This window comes from Anopheles coluzzii, chromosome 3, assembly GCF_943734685.1.
Source record: "Anopheles coluzzii chromosome 3, AcolN3, whole genome shotgun sequence".
NCBI lineage: Eukaryota > Metazoa > Arthropoda > Insecta > Diptera > Culicidae > Anopheles > Anopheles coluzzii.
The window spans coordinates 71,841,103-71,862,442 of record NC_064671.1 but is presented as its reverse complement, the minus strand read 5'-3'; the positions used below and the strand labels follow the sequence as shown (position 1 = coordinate 71,862,442).

The 21,340-nt window shown below is 46.7% G+C and overlaps 1 protein-coding gene across 1 annotated transcript in view; it reads left to right on the top strand.

Annotated features, from left to right (window-relative positions):
* The first annotated feature begins 3,308 nt into the window (after positions 1-3,308).
* Positions 3,309-21,340, top strand: part of LOC120956551 (translation initiation factor IF-2-like) — a 64,816-nt gene continuing 46,784 nt past the window's right edge. Inside the window, exons 1-2 of the mRNA XM_040378092.2 lie at positions 3,309-3,717; positions 6,660-7,751. Of these exons, the coding sequence (XP_040234026.2) occupies positions 7,750-7,751 (2 nt within the window). The 5' untranslated portion in view covers positions 3,309-3,717; positions 6,660-7,749. The remainder of the gene's footprint in view (positions 3,718-6,659; positions 7,752-21,340) is intronic.

The following is a 21,340-nucleotide window of genomic DNA, read 5'->3' as shown; positions in this document are numbered from 1 at the left end:
GGCCGATATGGCAAATAGATTAACTGTCGGGCGGTGGCACTTGACTGACCGCTCGATGCCGTCATTTCGATAATTATGAATGACCGCGTGCACGGCCGCCCGGTGCGAATTACCATCATGTACTCGTGTACTGGTGGCGCGATCTGTGGCCGTGATTTCATTGATTTGTTCAATTTCGGATGCCGTTCGGGTGGCTTTTGCGAGCGGATGTCATGCTGAATGAGATCATGCTGTGGGGCCCCCCGGTTTTGGGTTTGGCTTGATTTGCCGCCACACGGGCTGGCAGCGTCGCCCGGTACTAATTGTTTCGGATGCGACGGGTAATGTTTATTGTGAATCATTATTTACCAATTCCATTACTTTAAAACGATCATTTTGTGAGGCGTGTACATCTATTTGTTTTTTTTGCTGTCTACTTTTCGGCACCGATCTTTTTGATGATTTGTTGATGTGGGGGAGGAGGGGGGGGGGTATTGTGGGGTGATGGGGTGAAATTTGCAAACGTAAAATCTAATTGATTAGCCTGCCGGAATTTCGGGATGCATTTTGCTATCAAAAAAGCATGTCGTTTGCCTTGCTTGGTTTGTTTGTTTTTGTTTTGTGTGTGTTTTTTTCGGTAACAAAGTTCAATATTTAATGTTTGTACTCGCCGCTAAAGTTTGCCGCCGCCAGCCCGTTCAATAAGCTGTTTTGCAATTTACAATTTTGGTGGAATGGTTTTTTGTTTGTTTGTTTCGTTGGATTCATTTGCTGAAACGAAAACACATGTTTTTACCCGATCAAAAAACCTTTCACTTCGTTCTAAATCAATTTTTGGCGTTGTGGTGCATCAATTTAATAGGATTTTTCTTGCCGACCGTAACACCGGTTTGTTGATTTGAGCTCAGCAGTGAGTGTCCTTTTCCGAGATTTCAAGGTTGTTTACTTATGCATTCTTGAAGTGCTTGAAGCAAATTGCAGTTTAGCCTGCTCAGTTTACCATTAAAAAAAGGAAATTGAGTTGTAATATTATGCGGTCAAATGGGTGATCTTTGATCAGCATTTCAACTCGGTCGGTGACATTTCCTTTCGAATGCTTATCTCACTGTATTTCTCTTTTCAATCTTTTCAAATTTGCTACATATAATTTGGTGTAAACGTTGCCTTTCCATACAAATAAGGGTGATGTTACTTTAAGGATGCTAATGGCATGATAGACTTTCAATAATTTCTAACAACGTTTGAAATTTTTTATTTAAAAGGAAGGCATTAACAATTTGATTTTAGCTTGCACAATACTACCAAATTCCAAAGAGTTTAAATATTCCTCTATTTTGCAACAAACAACCCATCAACGACGGGGATTGTAAAATCACCGCAGAATTGCGCTTTTTTGTGCAACACTGTTACGGAGGGATGTAAAAGTGGCACGAAGCTCGGCAACCCCCATCGGTAGCCTCGCGTTCGGGTTTCGGGCAGCATCGCAGCAGTTTGAAAGGGAAGGAAAGCTAATGCAACACTAGATTTATCTCGCTTGTGATAATGCATTGGCAGGCATACGTACGGGGTGCACACTCTTCACTCTAACGGCTATGCTAAAGCAACCCTCTATATGCAGGGGTGAGCAACTTGGTTGCATAAGGGTTTGTTTATAGGGTTTTCGAAGATTATGGCTGGTATTATTGAATCCGTTCGTAGCGGCGGCGTACGTCTCGACACTCATTTTCCTAACGTACTAGATCGTTGCTACAGTTATTCACCGCGGCGTTGTAGGACCGGGCTCAAGAAATGTGTTGCCATCTCTAGAATTTCATGCTACGAACGATTTCATGCATTTTTCCCGCTACGAACGGATTCAATAATACCAGCCTATACAGACATGTTCAGCGAGTTGTAGATTCGTTCAGGCATATAATAGACTCTTTCAGCGAGATATAGAATTGTTCGGAAGTAGGCGTTGACATGTTCGGTTATACTGTAGAGCTGCCACTTTCGTACCCCTTGGACTGCATCATTCTCATCAGGAGATAAACAAATGGTTTTCGAAAAAAAATATGCTTGTTTTAACTAATTAATGTATTAAACAGCTTGGGGAATGAATATTAGCTACTTCTATGACTTTTAAGAATGAAAAATTGAAAAAGAATGAAAAAAACCCCTGCGGCACAATGTGTAAAAAAACAAATGACAGCACTACAGAATCGCTGAACGTGCCAACGCCTACTTCCGAACAATTCTATATCTCGGAAGGGTCTATTGTATGCCGGAACGAATCTACAACTCGTTGAACATGTCTATATAATCCTCGAAAATCCTGTAAGATGTGTTGTTTATTTGCATACAGATTTTTACACAATACGCTTGGAATGTTGGGTTTTTCAGGTCAATGTTTTCAACACGCATGACAACTCCAACGTCGATGTCAGAAAGGTTTGACATAATAATAAATATTATCATTTTTTCCATTAACCTGTTGTATACTAAAGTTTTTGCTTTTTACCATATCAACACTACTGAAGAGCTTCTTTAATTCTTTAAGCATTACCATTTTACCCTTTTTGAGAATTCGCACATATTGTATCTAAGCATGTTTTTCTATTTTTTTAAAGTATCTTCTATTCCAAATTTTCCAAATTTTTTTTACACATGATAATTTCTCACCAACGCTCTCTCGAATAGCAATATTTGAGTTTGAAACCTGATGAATGAATAGTAGAACAGACTATCCTGCTATAGGTAAATCAAAAAGTCACTAAAAGCCAAGACCACTAGTGGTACAGACAGGCCTTTACTGATCATAGTGGTTGTGCCATAGAAGAAGAAGAAGAAGAAGAAGAAGAAGAAGAAGAAGAAGAAGAAGAAGAAGAAGAAGAAGAAGAAGAAGAAGAAGAAGAAGAAGAGGAAGAAGAAGAAGAAGAAGAAGAAGAAGAATAAATAGTACTTGATTTATTGTATTTTTAATCATCCTCCTTGAATGAGATGTTTCTTTAAGCAATACGGCAAAGCCGTCCCTGGATAAAAAAGAGAATTTTCTCAATTGTACGAGAACAGTTACATATCCTCCTATGTTTGTTTAGCCGTAGGATTGAACTCCGATGCTCCGAAGAAGAGAGATATATTTAAATTATTGCAAATTCAAATGGGGTCATTAAAATGTATATTTTTTACAATTGTTTATCGTACAGCAACATTGTTTTCATGAAAACCATTGTTGATAAATCTGTGCTGTGTTATAAACTAAAAAAAATAATTTTAATTAATTATATTTTATTACTTTATTATTTTTAGTTTATAAATCAAGCGTCTAGACATCTATCGTTCTGTGCATATTGTGCCATTATTGTATACACCCTACCACAATCCCTTTAAACGGGTTGCTCACCTCTGTCCCATCCATCAGTCTTCGGGTGCGCGTTTGCCTTTGCTCGCTCGCTGTCTCTGTCTCGCGCTTGCCCTCTCCCGCAATTAAACCGAGCGAGTTCGGCCCGAAGCCCAGCGTACCGAAGCGGCCAGCACAATCTCCGGCGGGTAGTGCGGCCAGACATCCGTGCCGTGCGTTTTAAATCGCGTTCAAATCTTCCGACCGGACGGTGTGCGTGCTTTGGGTTCGTCCCGCTGGTTTGTGGCAGATGACACTTGTGACTTCGCGATCGCGCAAACTGTTTCGAAAAAGGACGCACGGCCCCAATCGTTTCCATTGCGCTGTGCAAAGGTTCCCAGGAGAAATAAAAAAATAACGTGAGTTTTAAGCTGTGTTTTGTGGTGATTTTTGTTTTTTAGTGGTGTTTAGAATTGTCGACAAGTGTTGCTGGGTGTTTGGTGTGCGCTAGGGAAGAGCTAGCGCTTAGGTGACAACCTCATTGGTTCTCTGTCGTGAAGTTTGAAACCCAACCAAGTGTGGTGCCACGAAAATAGACTTTGTAGAAATGTGAACAGAACAGGCTAGGCGGTTTGAGTTTCACCCCACCAACTTATGGACACTGTTAAAAGCAAAGTTGTGTCGGCGACAAAGTGTGGCACAGATTACGCCGTACCGACAGTGTGTGTATCCTGCCGTGGCTTCAGGCTTCAAAAGTTCAAACCCACAAAAACCAAATCAATCCCCCAGGAAAACAAAAGTAAACCATCAAAGCAATCGACGGTGGGGAAGACAGTAACAGTGCGTCTACCGCGGAGTCCGCAGTCGGAGAAGGTTTTTGACACATACGCACCCAAACGCGTAAGTGGCTCGTCTGGTGCGACAGGACGCCAACGTTTCCTTAAGGAAAAAAAATTGGAAAAGAAAAGAAAAGGGGGCAAATCTTACCTCTTCCCCCGTTCCCCAGCGAAAGAGAGACGCACAGAACACAGACAGCCGTGTGTGTGTGTGTGTGTGCGCGTGTGTGTGTGTATGTGTTGCTTCAAATCCTGTATCCTTCGCGAGACAGAAGACGAACGGCGTTCCGCAAGGATGTGTGTGCGCACCGCGTGTTAGCGAACCTTGCCCGCGGGGTCGATGCGTTTTTGACGGTTTTTGCCTGCGTGTGTGATGCGGGGAACTGGCAAGCAGCAGGAACAGGAAGCAAAAGAAGCAGAATATACGCACAGCAGCCCCTTAAAGTGAGCGAACCACCGCCGCCGCCGCCGCCGTCGCGGTGAATGAACGGAGACGAAGAAAGTGGCTCCCCCTCGCGCGCTCCTACCAACAAGAGAGAAGAAAAAACGCATGTTCTTTCGCGTACCCCCCAAAAGTGTACGTGTGTGTGTGTGTTTATCCTTGTGTGTGTGTGTATGTATTTTGCTCGACTTTTTACCTGGAATTTCGCGGCTTGGTGGCACTTTTCTTTTCCACCGTTTTTTTTTCTCATTTCGCGCAAGTTTGTTTGTTGCTTTGCTACATTTTTAAGCACTTTTCGGTCTGTGACTGTCTGTGGCTGTTGTGAGTGTTTGTTGCCCGCGTGTTGCAGTGCGTTGAATGGGGTGTTTTTTTTTTGGAAATCGATTTGCGAGGCGATGGCGGCGACGACGATGACGCGTGTTTTATGATGATTGGCCTCCCCCGTCGATGGGAAGCCGTTTTTGAAAGCGATTTTTAAACGATCTCTCCTGGTGCCAGGTTGTGGTGTGCTGCTTTATCCTTAACCGATCAGGCTAATTGGGTGGAAATGTGTTCACATCTTTTCTGGTGAACTTTTTCATGTGGCATGTGTTGCATTTGTGTTGGATATTTAACGGTTTTTGGACGATCACAAAATGGGATTTTCGAAATGTTCAATAATGAGAATCTGTAAAAAAAAGGGTTTTGTAAGAAAACATGATTTCAATTAGAGTTGATTTTTCCTCTCTTAATTGTGTTTTAATAATTTTAAAAACAAAAAAAAACCGATAGGGGAAAGCTCCTAACGACACTACAGGAGGACATCGTACGACCGAGACAATCCTGTTTGTTTCCCTCCGTTCGAGCTGTGACCCCTTCTTTTTCTCTCTCGTACTGTGCAAACAACGCCGAGGATGCTGGGAAAATGAACAGTTGACGAAAGCAGGAAACGGAATGTGAAGCGATGACAGTTTACACAGCACACACATGCACACATGCACAGGCACACACACATACTTTCAGGTGTGTCCATGTCCTCGGCAAAAGGGATGTTCCGATAATGCGCCGTTGCCCGTTGGTTTGATTTTGTTCACCTCGCGGTAGCGGATGCTGCTGTCGTTGACACACGCGCGAAGTTCAGCAAACCTGCCAGCAGCCTGGCAAGTCTGCCGTGTCCCGTCTTGTCCTGCCAGGACGAAGGGACGAATACACACTCACTCACACACACACGTACATGGCATTTCCGATAGAATGGTAGTAACCGCGTGGTGGCATGACCCCTTTTTTACGTTTAGCTGCGAACACATATGATTAGCATTTTCCCTACATTTTTTTGCATACTTTCTCTCTTCCTCTTTCTCTCTCTCTCTCTCTCTCTCTCTCGGGCTCTCAGTCTCGGTAGGAAACAAAAGAAACCCTCGAAGGGGAAATCGAAAGAGCAAAGGATGTAAATTAAAGAGAGTTTTGCTAGAGGAGAATGTAGCACGCGGATATCCTTGAACGGTGAAGTCTACCGAACTCGGTCCAACACATTGCAACTTGTTTTTGTGTGCAAGGGAAAAACAGGCAAAAAAGGATTCTACATATGAGCGTTTTTGCATGTGTGTGTGTGTGTGATGAGCTTGATTTATATAATGCCATCTACACACTTGTGTACACCGAAAGGACAAACCTGTAGTTGTACGCAAATGCCACGTGTCGGAACGGTTGCTTTCGCGTGTGTAAGTGTGACTCATGTGTGACCCCGCTCTTGCCCCCTTTGTGTATTTTGTTTTGCCCCCGTTCCGGTGTGTTCTAAATATTGGAATCGGTATTTCGGCTACGAACCGACAGGTTTCCTGTTTGTCCCTTTTTGTGCCCCTCCTCCCATCCTGCTTCCCACCAGACAGACAGACAGTTTTCCCGCGGGTGTTTTCCCCCCAAACCCATGTAGAGATCGCGTTTCGAGCTTCGTCCGTACCCTGGGACGGTGTACGGTGGGAGGACGTCTCTCTGGGGCTGGTACCGAATTATACAACACTCTGCAATTGATTTATCGATTTGTGGTTTCTATTATTAATTTCAAATCGCACTCTGCACGAATTTTTGTGCCTCCGTCTTCCAGCGCATAGTGTGTTACGTCAGCTGAATGAGTGAGTGGAAAGGTGAGAAAACCAACAGCAACAACAACAACAGAAAGGAAAATCCAAATTTTGCCGGTTCAAACGCGGAAGCAACATTTAAGAGAAACGGTACCTAATTCTGCACTGAAAAAAGTGCTCTAGTGTTCTTGGTGAAGTTTACAAACGTAAATAATATTGTGCAAGTTTCTGTGTGAGTGCATCAGTGGTCCTTAAAAAAATACCACCCAAACCGCCCAAGGTTGTGGCCGACAAGTGACGAAGAAGCGAGAGGCATCTTCTTTGAAGAATGTTTGTGAAGGAAGCAAAACGGTGCTAAAATTGCAAATGCAAGCATCCGAGCGTGAAAGGCATCGGAACGCCAGTCCTTGGGCCAGTATATCCTGGTGACCCGATTTAAAACCGAGCGCCCCCTGTACGACCGCGAGGGGAATTTGAATTGCAAACAAACGTGTGAAGAGCCTCGCGGCGCCGCGCTCCGTTGAACGGTCGGTTGGAACCAAACCGACCAGCCTTGAGCAACAGGCAGCGAAGAAGGAGAGGAGAGTCGCAGAGAGCTGCGGAGTGCAAAAGAGTGTCATTGTGGTGGCCAAGTGCTTTCTCTCTTGCTCTGTGATTGTGTCTACGAGTGTGTGTGTGTGCGCGCGTGTGTGTATGTGTTCCTAAGCTGGACACAGGATCCACTGTGTCTTGTGTCTGTGTAGTGTGAAGGCAGCACAACACAATCCCAGATGCTAACCGTCCACGTGTTAATGTAATCCTTCATTCGTGTGTTTCTGTTTGCGTGTGTGCGTGGCCGTCCGTTCGTGCGTGCGTGCCACGGCCTTGTGTGTGTGTGCGCGCGTGTGTCGGCAATGTGGTGCGGCAGGTGCGACACCGCCAGTTCACAATCGAGCGAGGATCGCGGCCGCCTGCCGTCGACCAGGCGCTCCGCCACGGTGTGTTGCTTGCCCGCGGTCCTATGCTACGGCCTGCCGAATGCAACCTGCGCGCCCCGCCACCCAGTACTGCACTATTGAAGAAGCAAACACAAAACCCACGAGAAAGAAAGTACAATGAGGCCAAATAAATACGATGTAAGTATGTGCGCGGTTTTTTTTTCGATACGGTGCTGCCGCCTCTGTGCAAGCATAGGTGTGCGGTTTTAAATGGAAGTTTATCTTAATGACACATTAGAGTGTGCTGTAATGCTCTCTACCCGCAAAACGGGGATTGCTGGTAGCGTGTGGCATTTTTGAAATTCTTCCCAGTTGTGTGACATGTTGGCATAGAAATGAGCGTTTTTAATACATACGATCACGTTTTGCATGATCCGATCCGATTCGTCATGCTGCATTGGAGGTAATGTTGCACTATTTGCTCATGAACGCTAAACAAAGAGTAAAAGTTAATTGTAACGCCGTGCTGGAAGGAGCTGTCGCTCAGCGGATGTGGCAAGCGGTTGATCTCACACAACGAAGATCGTGTACTGAAGTCTAGTTTGGACCCGCGTGCACGCGTCTTGGTATTTGAACTTTTCAACGCCATTTTAAAGGGCCTTTTGTTAATATTTATGAGAGATGTGTTTTGAACACATTAGTTATTAAGATAAGTGGTTCTTGTGGCATATAAATTTGATGAACAATTATCAATTGCAAACATACATAATCGCTCATTTGCATAACATTTTCTCTGAGTATGATACAATTTGTAATTCGTTTCGAATAAAATCATTGCTCAGCCACTCAAACATGGTATTCGTCATGTGACGAGGAATGGTAATGACGGTGTTGTAACCTTCAGCTGAAGGCTATATTTGCACACCGGGCAAAATATGGGACCATGTGCAATTTATTTCGATCTTTTCCACCCCTCCCCCGAGCTATTTTGGGCGACTTTAAGAATAAATCCGTTTTGCGGGGAGACATTTTTATTCCTGCGAACGACATTTGCAAAATTTGCACAAATTGCACCTTCCACTGCTGTTTCTGCCTGTACCCATTGGTGCCGTTTGCCCGTTTCAGGGTTAATCGAATTGCTGCCCCAACCCAACGCAAACGAGCACAACACAACAAGCGGCCAGCAGGATCGTTTTCGGTTTCGCCGTCTACAAATGGCATACAATCCGGCGCTAAGTGGTTGCAATGAGAAAGCACCCGATTGTTGTTTCAAACCAACAAACCGTCATCAGTGCGGGGTGGCGCATTCGAGAAAATGTCACCGATTATATCAACCACACACTCACACACGCGCAGCTATAGCCGCTCCGGGTGGTCTATTTGTCTATGACCATTTCACTGCCAGCCGCCCAACCGCCCATCCGGTCGTGGTTCGTTTTTGGCATTTGTGGGCTATTCTTGCCCCAGCAGTGTGCTTCGTCATCTTCTCGCCATCCTGCTGTGTGTGTGTGTGTGTGCGCGGTTGTGCCCTTCATATTTATTGCATTGGGATTTTATTGGACAGATGCTTTTATTATTATTTGATGATGATCATCATCATCACCGCAGCCTCAGCAGCGCTGAGATTCCATTTGCCTTCTGTTTGTTTTTGTTGTTGTTTCCTTTGGGTGTGTGCTATTGGGTAGTAGCATGGTAAGCAGGCTTAAACTCAAACAACCGCACAGCCACGGACATGAAATTTATGCTCTCTGTGTGTCTGCTCTCGGTGGGGCGGCCGTCTCGTCAAATCTAACGTCCCAAACGCCCCAGCAGCTCTCGGACGCGTGTGCCATATCGAACCGCCCTCGGGTAGGAGAGAGGGTGTGGAGTATGTGTAGTATTGTATGTTGCCCGTTCCAACCCCCTTTACCGGAGCCAACCCCCGGGACCGACCAGCGAGCGCTTGGGATTGATTGATTTGATTTATTCGAGACATTATAACCTCTGCCGCCAGCGCTCCGCGCGCGCTCGTTCGAAACTGAGAACCGACGACCGTTAAACGATGGTCAAGGAGCGAGCGAAAACACTAGAAAGGTCGTACAAGTAGAACCGGGGAGGGAGGTTGTGTTTCGCATTATTAGCAAGTTACAATATTTCACCATACGATGCCATACAATCGGTTGGGATGATGTTGCTACTGCTGCTGCTGACGTAGCCTCCAGAAGGTTTTCGGGAGTTTTGCTCCCATAAGAGACGGCACAATGATGAAAGGGAAGGAATAAAGCGCAAACTATTGAACTGCTTGCTACCGGAAGCTGGACAAATGTGTTTGTCTGTATGATTGAAGGTGACCAGCGTTCAGCATGCTTTGTTGTTTGATTGTTAGTCGGCAAACTGCACGTTTCTTGGGTGAGCGACCATCTGACCTCCTTTGATTGTCCTTGCACACTATGTGCTCGAATGACTGAGCAAAACTGAGCTAACCTTTTCCAGCTGGCCGTGTATCCAGTCGTATGTAATGTGTATGCTTCCTGCAGGTACAGATATTGCATTCTATTTAAACTAAACCACAACCGATAGCGCGACGTTGATTCGCATCGTGCGTAAAATGATTGGCACTAATAGATAATGGAACACTGCGCCAGCCAGCTCCCCCGATGCTCGGGACAGCACCAGTTGTTCCGGTTATGATTTTATTCCCCTAAACGCTCTCTCCGCTTCTTCCCGCTCAGACCGCCTAACTCTTCCTGGCAGATAAGAAAATTGGCCCGAAACCGTATCGGCCTCGGGAAAGTGCGTAGCAAAGTTTTGTGGCCACAACCCTCGTGGCGCTAGTAGTGTAACCACCCTTCCTCACAGCCAGTTGAAGAGGTTCCCCTCCCGATCTCCGTTCCCACTTCCGCTTCGTGCATCGCCCCGACCCGTGTTCGAGTGGCGCGAGGATAAGGGCGCCCCCTCCCCAGATAAGATCGGGGCGCTGTTCGAACGCGAATCGCGCACCAACCATTTGCAGCCTGCCCGATGTTTGCAAGACCTGTGCTGCTAATCTGGATTTACTTTGTAGCGCGCACAAACTTCGAGAATAAGTGCGCTCGTCGTTGAGAGGGTGGTGGCCCATTATCTAAAGCATCTGAAATGTGTAACAATTGCTTGCGGGAGGGATTTGGCAAAACAAAAACCATCCATGTGAATGGGAAACCACTGCGCCAATGTTGGATTTCACCTTTAAGCTTCTCCAAATGTCAAATTTGAGTCTCAGCCAAGCATTTAAAGCCATCCTCCACAAAAATAGTCATCAAATGTCTGCTTTGCCTTGCGCTAACGCGCCTTTCATTCCATTCCCCGTTGTGCGGTTTGTGACTTTTTGTGTGTCTGTGTCGGCGCGTAAATCAACTTCCTCTTCCGGTGCAACGGTGTGCGGGGCCGGTGTCCCGTCATAGCGTAAATGGGTGCTGCAGGCGCGAGTGCAGTGTCCGGTCGGGTCCCCCTTCTTCCGACTAGACGACACACGAGACACGAAAACAATTGCAGCCATTCTGGTGAAGCTGACCAGCGGTTTCATCATACTATTTTTTGTGGCAGTGTTGTATGGTTTTTGTTGTGTGTTGTTGCTTACCGTTACCCCCGTCAATCAATGACCGGCCCTGGTGACTACGGGTCAAATTGCTCAACTTAACACCAAGAGTGTCCCTTCGCTACCTCGAATTTCCTCCTCTAATGCCGTCCCTAAACAAACCACCGTTCGGCCGACATTGTGGGATGGGTGACGGGATGAGCGGGCCTAGTGAAGTGTACTGCACAGTTGTGCTTTTCTGATGCAACGCACCAAACGTTGACGATGGTAAACGCATATGGCAGGCGTGTCAAACATTCGAAGTTTGCGAAGAACTTTGGATGAGTCAGAAATCAATGTTGATTGGGTCTATTTTTGAATTGTATTTTTTAAAATATTTACTCAAAAATGCTGCACAGCATGTCTGTAAAAGTCTTCAAAATCGTAATATTCAGACTTCAATTCGGAAAATTATTCCTTATGGATCTTGAATTGACAAGTTTTGAAACAAGTTGTAGAGATTTTGATCGCGCGCGACTACGTTCAACTAGAACAAGGATAGTTTATTGGGTTGAATAGAGTAAATCTCTAACATTTTTGTCTCAACTGCGACTTGGCAATTCACAGCCGAGTTTGACATAACTGACGTGAATGATTTTGTTTTTGCACGCGCCACCGAGGACGGTGAAGAAACTGCAGCACCCGCTGGAGTGTACGTGCGTTTTTTCTTCTTCTGCTGCGTGTGTGTGATTGTTAACTGCCCGGTAGAACTTCGGTATCCGTGGTACACCGTGCGGGTTCGGGTTGTACGCAGGCAGCTGTGATGCGAGCGGCGTGACTCATCCGCCGAGTGACTGTCAGCGCGAAGATGATGGTTCCAATGCACTATTTCAGCCAATACGCGCGGATGCATTGTGTTCAGTGACCGGCGATGGCAACCATTGGCGCCCTCGGGCCCAGACTGACGGCGGCACGGGATTAAGGCCGCCCCACAAACCGATATGCTCCTTTCGCCCTTTCTGGTGCGAGCCCCGAGCGCCCGCGTACATGATCATTGGCGGATCATCGTTGCCTCCGTGTTTGCGACACATTCGGAAGTTAGTATCGTTTTGGCAAGTCAACCGCACAGTAGTGTTTGGAGGTATCGCCGTGGATTAGAGCCATTTGTCGCAAGAAGTTCGTCGTCTGCAGCTGCAGCTAGGTTCGTCACGGACCAGTTCGTTATACTATTGACCGTTCAGACCTCAGGGGAAGATGGAGCTGCGCTTACTCGGCGCTGCGATCACTGTGGTCAGAGTGGTGCGGATCAGTAAACGTTCGATCGTACTGAGGTATGTGGTCTATGTTCTCCGAAAGAAAAAAAAACGGTACCCATAATAATGTCAACCCAACGGGGGTAGTAGCGCTCCATTCATGTCCAACACCCATCTCCAATTCCATGCGTTGCGTCCCTTTCGCTCTCCCTTTCACTTTCCTCGGGCGTCCGGCGCGTCGTAGATCCGTTGCCCGCGGGATTTATGTGCACTCCACACTCCACGGTAGCGCACGTTGAATCGGCATTACCAACCCAACACGCGACGTGAGCAGAACATAAACAACAGTGGCAACACTTGGCACGATTTGTGAAGAGTGCCGGTGTGGTCTGAAAAAAAAAGGGGAAGAGAGTGGGTCCCCGCCGTGGGGATAGCACGCAATGAAATGCGGAGCGACAAAGTGGTTCACCGCTTGCGCAGGTTTGGTCCTTCGAACCGGATTCTGTGTACGATGAGTAGTCGGCACACACTCTTTTGTGTGTAACGGGGTGAGCGATTCCGAGCTTTGTCGGCATGCGAGCGTGCTCACTTACGGATCGTGAGATAGCGTGCGGCTCATCCTTGATCGAATCACGAAGATCACGCCCTTGCGGGCCCTAATGGACTGGCTGGGGCTGGGCTTGGGCTTTACAATGGACGGGGTTACGAACACTTCCCCGGGCAAGGTCATGAGAAAGGGCACCACACAATAACGGTGCGTCTCAGAAGGTTAGAGAGAAAGAGAACCACACGAGCTGTGATTTTCGAATTCGGCCATCAGGATCTTCCATATCAAAACCTCTGTGCCGTCGAGCATCTCGGGACGGGTAACGATGAACGCCGGAGGGTTACGGAATAGCCTGCGCCATGGGTGCAACAACCGTGCACCGTTGCGCTGTCCTAATTTTGTTTTTGATAGGGCTTTATCAGGGCGAGAGGCACACACTATTCTTACGACAGAGCAAATGTGTTTTGGAGTGTATCTGCGGCACGCGGTTCCCATCCACCCCCTCCTAGCCCTAGCCCTAAGCTCTTATCGACACACGATTTGTCACACGGCGTGCTGTGTGCAGGTGTTGGTGGGATTTGAGTGTTGTGTATTGATTGTTTTTACTTCGCGCCCTACTCAACTCTTCCCCTCCGTAAACCGCCCTTATTCCTGTGTATGTGTGTGTGTGCAATGCTCGCGATGTTGTTGAGATAAGAAAGTGGCCGAGGGTTGAACTAAATCGTTTCGCGTGGGACCGGGGAGAGAAAAAAAAACACATACACACAACAAGGGTGCGGGTTGTTGGGTCGAGATTCAACAGCCCCAACAGTTTGGGGGACAAGTCAAACAAAACAGTCAAGTGCGCGGCCAGTGCAAGGGCCAAACTAGGTTTACAGAAACTATCACCGCACATTCCTCATGTGGGTTTGGGCGCTCGATGCGCGCACTGATATGCTTCTGGAGCTGTGTTGCAGTGTGTTGGCTCGGTTGTCAACTGGCCGTGTTTTATAGCAATGGGTTGATCTATTTATGATCATAATTTTATGGTACTCTCGTTCGCTCTCGTTCTGTGTGTGCTGGGCGGCACTTGGAAACGATTCCTTTGTTGTTCAAGGAAAGTGTCGTAGCGCCTCTTGGCGTGTTTGTTGGCAAACAATTGGAAATGAAGTTACAGTGACACCTGGATAAGGGAAATTCCTATTAGAGATAACACTCGTAAAGCTAGAAGGTGAAGAAGGTCCCGGAATATTTATTCTGGGGAAGATCTCGATTGTTGTGAAAAAGCTTTTTCTGTCTCTAACCCAAATTCCCAAATTCGAATAAACCTCTTCGTACAGATTGAAGAATCTAAAATGCTCTTTGTAGCATGAAACTAAGCGTGAATTCTTATCTTACTTGATACGTTCTCTAATATATAGATTTAATCATAGTACAAACTTTCATTGGTTACGAAATGACGCTGCGTCCATTGTGTAAACTCGCTCTCAAAGAATGGAAATCAATGTTTTATCGCTAGTAACTCATCGTTGTGCTAATAACAATCCGTCATTCTCTGAGTGTGTGTGTGTGTATGTGGGCGTTTGTGTATTCTAATTACACAAAAAAAGCAATCGCCTGTTGAGAGTATTAACCCGCTCGGTTGGCTCTGCCGGCGCGCTCGCTTCTCCGTGTCGGTAGTCAGCCAGCTGGAATGTTGGGCAATAACAGTTTTACTACTTTGACTGTTTTGCTAATGCGCATAATGTGTAGTAGTAGTAGCAGCAGCAAGCAGCACGGACGACGTTTTTGCCGTATGCTTGCCAGGAGGTGTTGGCGATGAGAAGCGAAAAACAAACGCACAACACTCTCGCCAACGACTACATAGCATCCAATGCCCCGTCCGAACGGCACGGGAACCCAATAGAGCATTTGTGAACCGAACCGGAACAACACTTTAGTTTGTGGAGGGCGAAACAAAGGGAAGAAGAGGTAGGATGGAAATCACGATGCACACCCGCGGACAGCAACTATTCAGCCGTGAGGCGCCTTGGTGTTAATTTATTGATATGTGAATAATTTACTAATACATTCCATTGCTGGCGACGCTGGCGGGCGAAAGACTGACCCATGCGCCGTTCCCGTCGGCGTCGAACCATCCCGGAGATGAGAATGATGATGATGATGATGGACACTAAACGTCTCGGGCTCTTAAAAGCCTGATATATGTGCTACCGCACACACACACACACGCACGCACGGTACGGGCACTTCGAAAACGGGTGATTTGTAGGAAGAATTTCCAGCATCCAGCCGGAGTTGACTCAGCGCCAACCCCCAGCAGGCTTTGAATTGACATTCTTTCATCTTCCTCATGACGTCATGTTCGGGAGGGGGTGTTGCGATTGGGAAGTTAATGATTCGATTAATGCCTGCGAAAGGGAGGGGTTGCTCGAACAGTTTCTTATCTTTATTTCAACGTATAACACACTGCTAAACAGTTGTGGACAAGGCACTTCACTTCATGGAGCACGTGTTAGCAATTAACAGCATAATAACGAACCACCAAAATTTCTCCTCCGATAACCATTTTCGCGCTTACACACGCGGGGAAGGGACGAGAATAGGCAAAAACAGCAACCGCTACACAACACAGCACTGTGTTTTGAAGGTTCTCGATACCAAAAGACCGCCGCCGGATCATGAATATTCATTTGCGGAGTTGCGGAGGACATGGAGACACCTCTATGGTTGGGTCCGTTTAGGGTCTTTTTTCGATTCTCCGCTGGCCGTGGGGAGGAAGTCGTCATTAGGAGCCAACAAAAAATGGCTGGCTGTGGTGGTCCCTAATCATCGGCGAGATAATCAGATTGTTTATAGGAGTGTGTTTTATATTCCACGGCCTAACCCGGACCCCGTGTCGGGGGCCTCGGACATCTGTTTCGCATCTAGGGAAAAGGAAGTGATTTCACACCTCACACGTTCCGTTTCGTTATCAGATTGTTCCGCCACCCTAGCCCTGGGCGAATGCTGTGTTAATTGGTGTGTGGTTTAAGGAGTTGCAGGAGTTAAGAAGAGGTGCGAAGAAGGCAAATGTGTTACATTAAGTGTAAACAAAAAAAAAAATGCGATGAAAACATTAAAAAAAACTAAACGAATCGTGAACGTGTTTACCCACGAAACTATCACTTAGAGATTTGTTTAGCAAAAAAAAAAAAGCAAATGCCATCATAGAGTTGCGAATTTGTCCAACATGGCAAACGAGTTTTGATCATGCAGGGTTTTCCATGTGAAGGAGTGTTAAAAAAATAATCTTGAAATCTAGCGGTTTTATAATGGACATTCCACCAAAGCCTGAATGAATTAGGATTGCTCATTAACAAATCTCTCACCCCCCCATACCCGTAAACAATAAAAGTAAAGAAACAGCATGCGCAAAAAAGAATCACTGAATTCCATCGTCTTTGTTTTACGAGCTTGCGAGGCGTTCATGTTCCCCACATGTCAACCTCCATGCAAACGGCGACATAGGACATCGGTAGTTTTGGAAAGAACACGAGCTTTTACCGTTTGGGGAGGACGGCAAACAAATGGCATAGACATTGGCTTACTTTGCATACTGCTCGTTGGCGGAGTTTTGAAGACGGGAGAATTTATGCTTCAGCGATCCTGTTCCGCCAGCCCGAACAATCTCATAAACAACCACTTTCCTTGACCAGGTCAGGTGGTTGTTGCTGTTGCGAAATGATATTCGTACATGTTGCTTTTTTTCATTTCTGTTTCTTTCTGCTTGCACAAAAGTTTTGTTTTATTGCTTTGCGCTGTTCACGGGGCTGTAAAAACATCTGTCTAAAAGAGGTATTTAATCAAAAAACATCCACCAGCACACAGAAACCAATCGGCAAACGAACAACCGACAGCACCATCCAATGCTCGCGATGATATACGGTCGTACGCAAATGAGTGGCAGAATGGCAGTGGAAATGTCAAAGCAACGGGGTTGTGCGGCTGATAAGCGGATCGGTTTAGAGGGGAAGAAGACTAATTTACGATACCGGGCCGACAGTTTCGATTTCAATTTGGGACCAGAGTTTTGTTTTTTTTTGTTTCTTTGTCGCTGCTTTTGTTGCGGTTCCCCTTGCGACGGTCTTTTCGCGGGCTCATCAAATCATTAGATAAGTGAGATGCGCTAATGAGCGTGCGATATCGTCGGTGGGTCCGAAAGACGCTGGAGGTGTAACGCAAAACAAGAAACGGAGGAAGTATTAACGATTTGAAACAATGCTACAAAGCAATATAAAAACCAACACAGGACAGCAACCTGCCTAACCTTCAGGTAAGCAGGATTGACAGGAGTGTGATAGCGGAACATAATATATGTACCGTATTATTGACACAACTATATCTAGGATTATCTATCCTACCTTGGCGGTTACTATCCAGGGGTGAATTGTTTTGAATTATTGCTGGTTTTCTGGTTATCATTTAAGGGATTTTTAGACACGTATTTAACACAACTCCAATCCCCAAAACAAACAACAAACACGCCCATTAAAATGATTGACCCACATTACTGGCCCGCCGGTAATCAGTAGCCGGTAATGGTGGTCCAGTAGTCCGGCGTACCGTATTAGCATATTCAGCAAAACGGAATATCAATTTCGTCTGCTAGCCTTCGAAAGGGTTAGCACGTTTGGGGAAGCGACAAAAATGTAAACACCGAAATGAGCAACAATATGCGAGCGAGATCTACATTGAAATGTGTTCACCGTAGGGTATCGTTCAACAAATAACAAAAAAAAAAGAATATAAATATTCGAAGAATACTAAACCTCATTGGATAAATGTGTCCCCCTTGCGAGGGCCAACGCATTTTTTCACATGGTGAAATATTTGCATACCACCACCCGCACGGGAAACCCCCGCAGCAGCGGTTATTGGAATTTGATCGTTGTGAGTGAGAGCGAACAGAGAGGGAGAAGAGAGAAACAGACACACACACACACACGCGGAAGGCTGCAAAAAAGGGGCTAATACGATCGAGCGCAAGAAGGTGCGATAGGCAGTCCGCCGAGCGCCGATGTGTGGTGTGGAGATCGACATTGAGACATTAGAGCGCGGCAGGAAGGTGACAGATGAAAGACGGGTGTGGGGGAAGTTGCGGGCTTCGATCCGCGGGGGGTGCCGAGAGCTGTCGAGAGAGCTCCCTGCGTGCGTGCGCGCGCGGTTGTTTGCCAGGCAGTAGCCACAGACCACCAGCCGTGGCGTTGATTAGTCGCACGAGTTTTAGATGCAACCCGAGCGACGGGGCGAGCTCCACAGCAAAGGGGGCAGCAGGGAACCGTAGATACCTAAACCGAAATGTTTGTTTTGACAGGCTTTATGATTTGCCGAAACATTTGCATTCATGTTCCATTCCGAAACCCTTGCCGGCTGGTCTGCTGCTGCTACTGGCTGGCCCGCGGTGGACCTTTCAGAAGCTGTACGGGCGTCGCTCCCAGGTTGCGCGGTGATCACGCGTTCGCCGAAGCCGTCGATCGTCAGCTTTTTATTGAAATCGTTTCTTAATGTTATGCCCCGGCGCGTGTGCGCGCTGGGGCCCCCGCCGTGGTGGCAAATCGGTGGCAGACCGAGGGCCTCGGACACTGTTATGCATATGCGGTGTCGGTGTATCGGGCAGAGCCTGCACGACGGAATCGAGTATCGATTCCAACGCTGCCTGATGCACGGTTTGAGATATTGCGTAAAAACTCGACGGCGACGGTCTTCGTGGGAACCGCGAGCAGAGTACCAGTGCTGATATATTGTGGCTTATTATATTGCGCTATAAATTTTTAATTCAAGCTATCTAAGCGTCTGGTCTGGGCGCAGTTTCAAATAACATTAGTGTGTTTTATTGGATGCAATCGGAACTGGATCTTATCGTAGGGAAGCAGATGTTGGCGAATCATTGTAGTTATTATTCTCGATGAGCTAGGTTTATTAGTGGGGTAATTAATGATCTAAACTAGCTTTTATGGATCGTTTACGTATGGAGATCGACATTTGGCGAATGAAATTTGTGTCAACACTTCATACCAGAATCCACATCAGTCTATTGTATGTTTATTTGTTTATTGTTGAAAAGGTTAGCTCTTGTATGATTGAATTCTTTTACTGAAAATTGATTAACTTAACGATGTTTTGCAATTTTATAAAAGTATTATAGCCCTTTCTGAGTGCGACAAAAGCAAAGTAACGATTTTGAAGTTATTTAAATGCTTATACTTCTTCTTCTTTGGCACAACAACCGTTGTCGGTCAAGGCCTGCCTTGTACCAACTCTAGTGAAGTGAGCTTTTGGCTTTCAGTGACTTACTGTTACCATAGCAGGATAGTCAGTCCTACGTATGGGGCACGGTCTATTCGGGCCTTGAACCCATGACTATAAATGCTTATACACTATCTTATAAATCCAATATGGTGGGAAACTACTGGAAAATACTGCCCGTTTAATGATTGCTTCTCTGACATGGTGCTCAATAGTTCTCCAAAACGTGTCAAACTGTCAGCATTGTATAGAAATTGTAAGTTTGATGCGTGTTTTACCAGTTTTCCTTCATTTGAGGGTTATGAAGCAGCTCAGCTCCGAAAATTGAAACACGGTAACTTAGGACGTAAAACCATTCAAAAACTATTTTTTCAAAGGCTCTCGTACATAAAAAAACAGCTAACTTTGAAATGTTATGGTCAATTGTGTACGTTTAAATAAAAACACTAGCACACAAGAAATGTTCACCATAAGAGCGTTCTTATCGTGCTCTTGATAATGTAACATTACGCATGACGCTACAGCGTGCACATATAGTATTGAAGCGTTGTTGTTTTGAGCAGAGAGAGAGAGCTGCGGCTCAACGGCAATGAGCAAACGGTCTGAAGCACCCGTACCGTTTAGCAGTTGGCATAATTCTAAGTTTTCGATACGCTGATAAAATAATGGCGATAAACGGGTGCCCCGAGTGAACGGGTAAGCAAGCATAGTGGCTAGTATGGGTGGCCCGTTCGTTCGCATAAGCATAAGGTGGCCGACGACCCCTGCCATAACACGCCCCAGAGACGACGACAGAACAGAACGGTTGGCTGCGTGCAAAATCCATTTCGGGCGATGTGGTGCGAAGGGCCAACATGCGCCTACTGTCGCCTCCCAGAACGTCCCGATAAGGTTCTTCTGGGCGCAGGCGAAAGAGAGGGCGGGATGATGGTCCAAAGCAATTGCCCATCCGCATGCTAAACACCATCAGATATTAATAATTGGAAGTTTCCCCCGATGGGACAGGGCACACACACACACCCGGTGCGTTCTGTTCAAGGCCGGGATGGCTGATGCAAGCGCCACACCGGTAGCAGCCCATCAGGCCTCGAGTCGAGGCTGGTGAGATGATCAGCACTGATGGGCAAAGGCTATTGGTGATGCTGAGATTGGAAGCGATTGGCGTTGGAGTCATGGGGCACGGGGCACGGATTGGGGCAGGGGATAGGTTTATGCCCGCTGCCGACGGGTGGTCCGTTTGCTCGTTTGGCGGAAATTAACTTGAGCGGTTTTGAGCGGTAGCAACGATATAAGGCGAACTGCGAGCACCGCTTGTACTGCTACTACTACTACTGCTACTACTGTTGCCGTTCACTCGGCTCCGTTGGCACACATGGCGCATAGTGTGTAGCAGCCACAGCAGTAGCACCTTGGACGCGCGCAGAAGGGAACATTGGGTTTGCCTCTCGACGGGGGTTTAATTAACGGCGGCAGTGCAAACGATAAGTGCACACTACGCGGGCACAGCAGCAGTAGCGCCAGCCCCGATCACGCTCCGTACGTGTCCGTTTTTTCGCACTCTCTCCCTCTATCTCTCTCTCTCTCTTTCTTGCTCTCTTCGTTGCTCTCTCTCTCCCTTTCACTACACGACCTACACCTGGCTTCCCGGTTGGGAATGAATGCCCTGTACACAACAACACGACATTGTAAACGGAGTTTTATCAGTAGTAAATAAATAATTTTTCCAGCAAAACGATTGGGCACTACTACTGCCAACACGGCCCTACCACCACCACCATCACGATAGTGCTGCTACACACAATAACTGCTGCTACTATCGGCTGACGCCGTGCTTAGGTCGCAAACAGCAACCGGTCAGTGGAACGACGCAGAAACAGGCGGCGGAGTGGCACTACAGTGCACTACCGGCCTATGGTGACGAGATTAGAAAGTTCTTCCGCGCGTGCGTGTTTTGCTTGCTTGCTTGGTTATCGATGGAATGTTCCTCGTATAACAGCAGCATCCTCTACCGCCGCCCGCCGGTGTGTGATAAGCCGTATCGCCTCTTTTCCATTCCAATTAACCGTTCGGAAGGACATTATCACGCAGCTGATTGAAAAGCAAAGGGTTCAAGGAGCGATGTTTGTTTGGTCGGCTTTGTTTGGAGGTCGTGTTTTTTTTTGGTCGTTGTTGTCACTGTTGTTTCGCT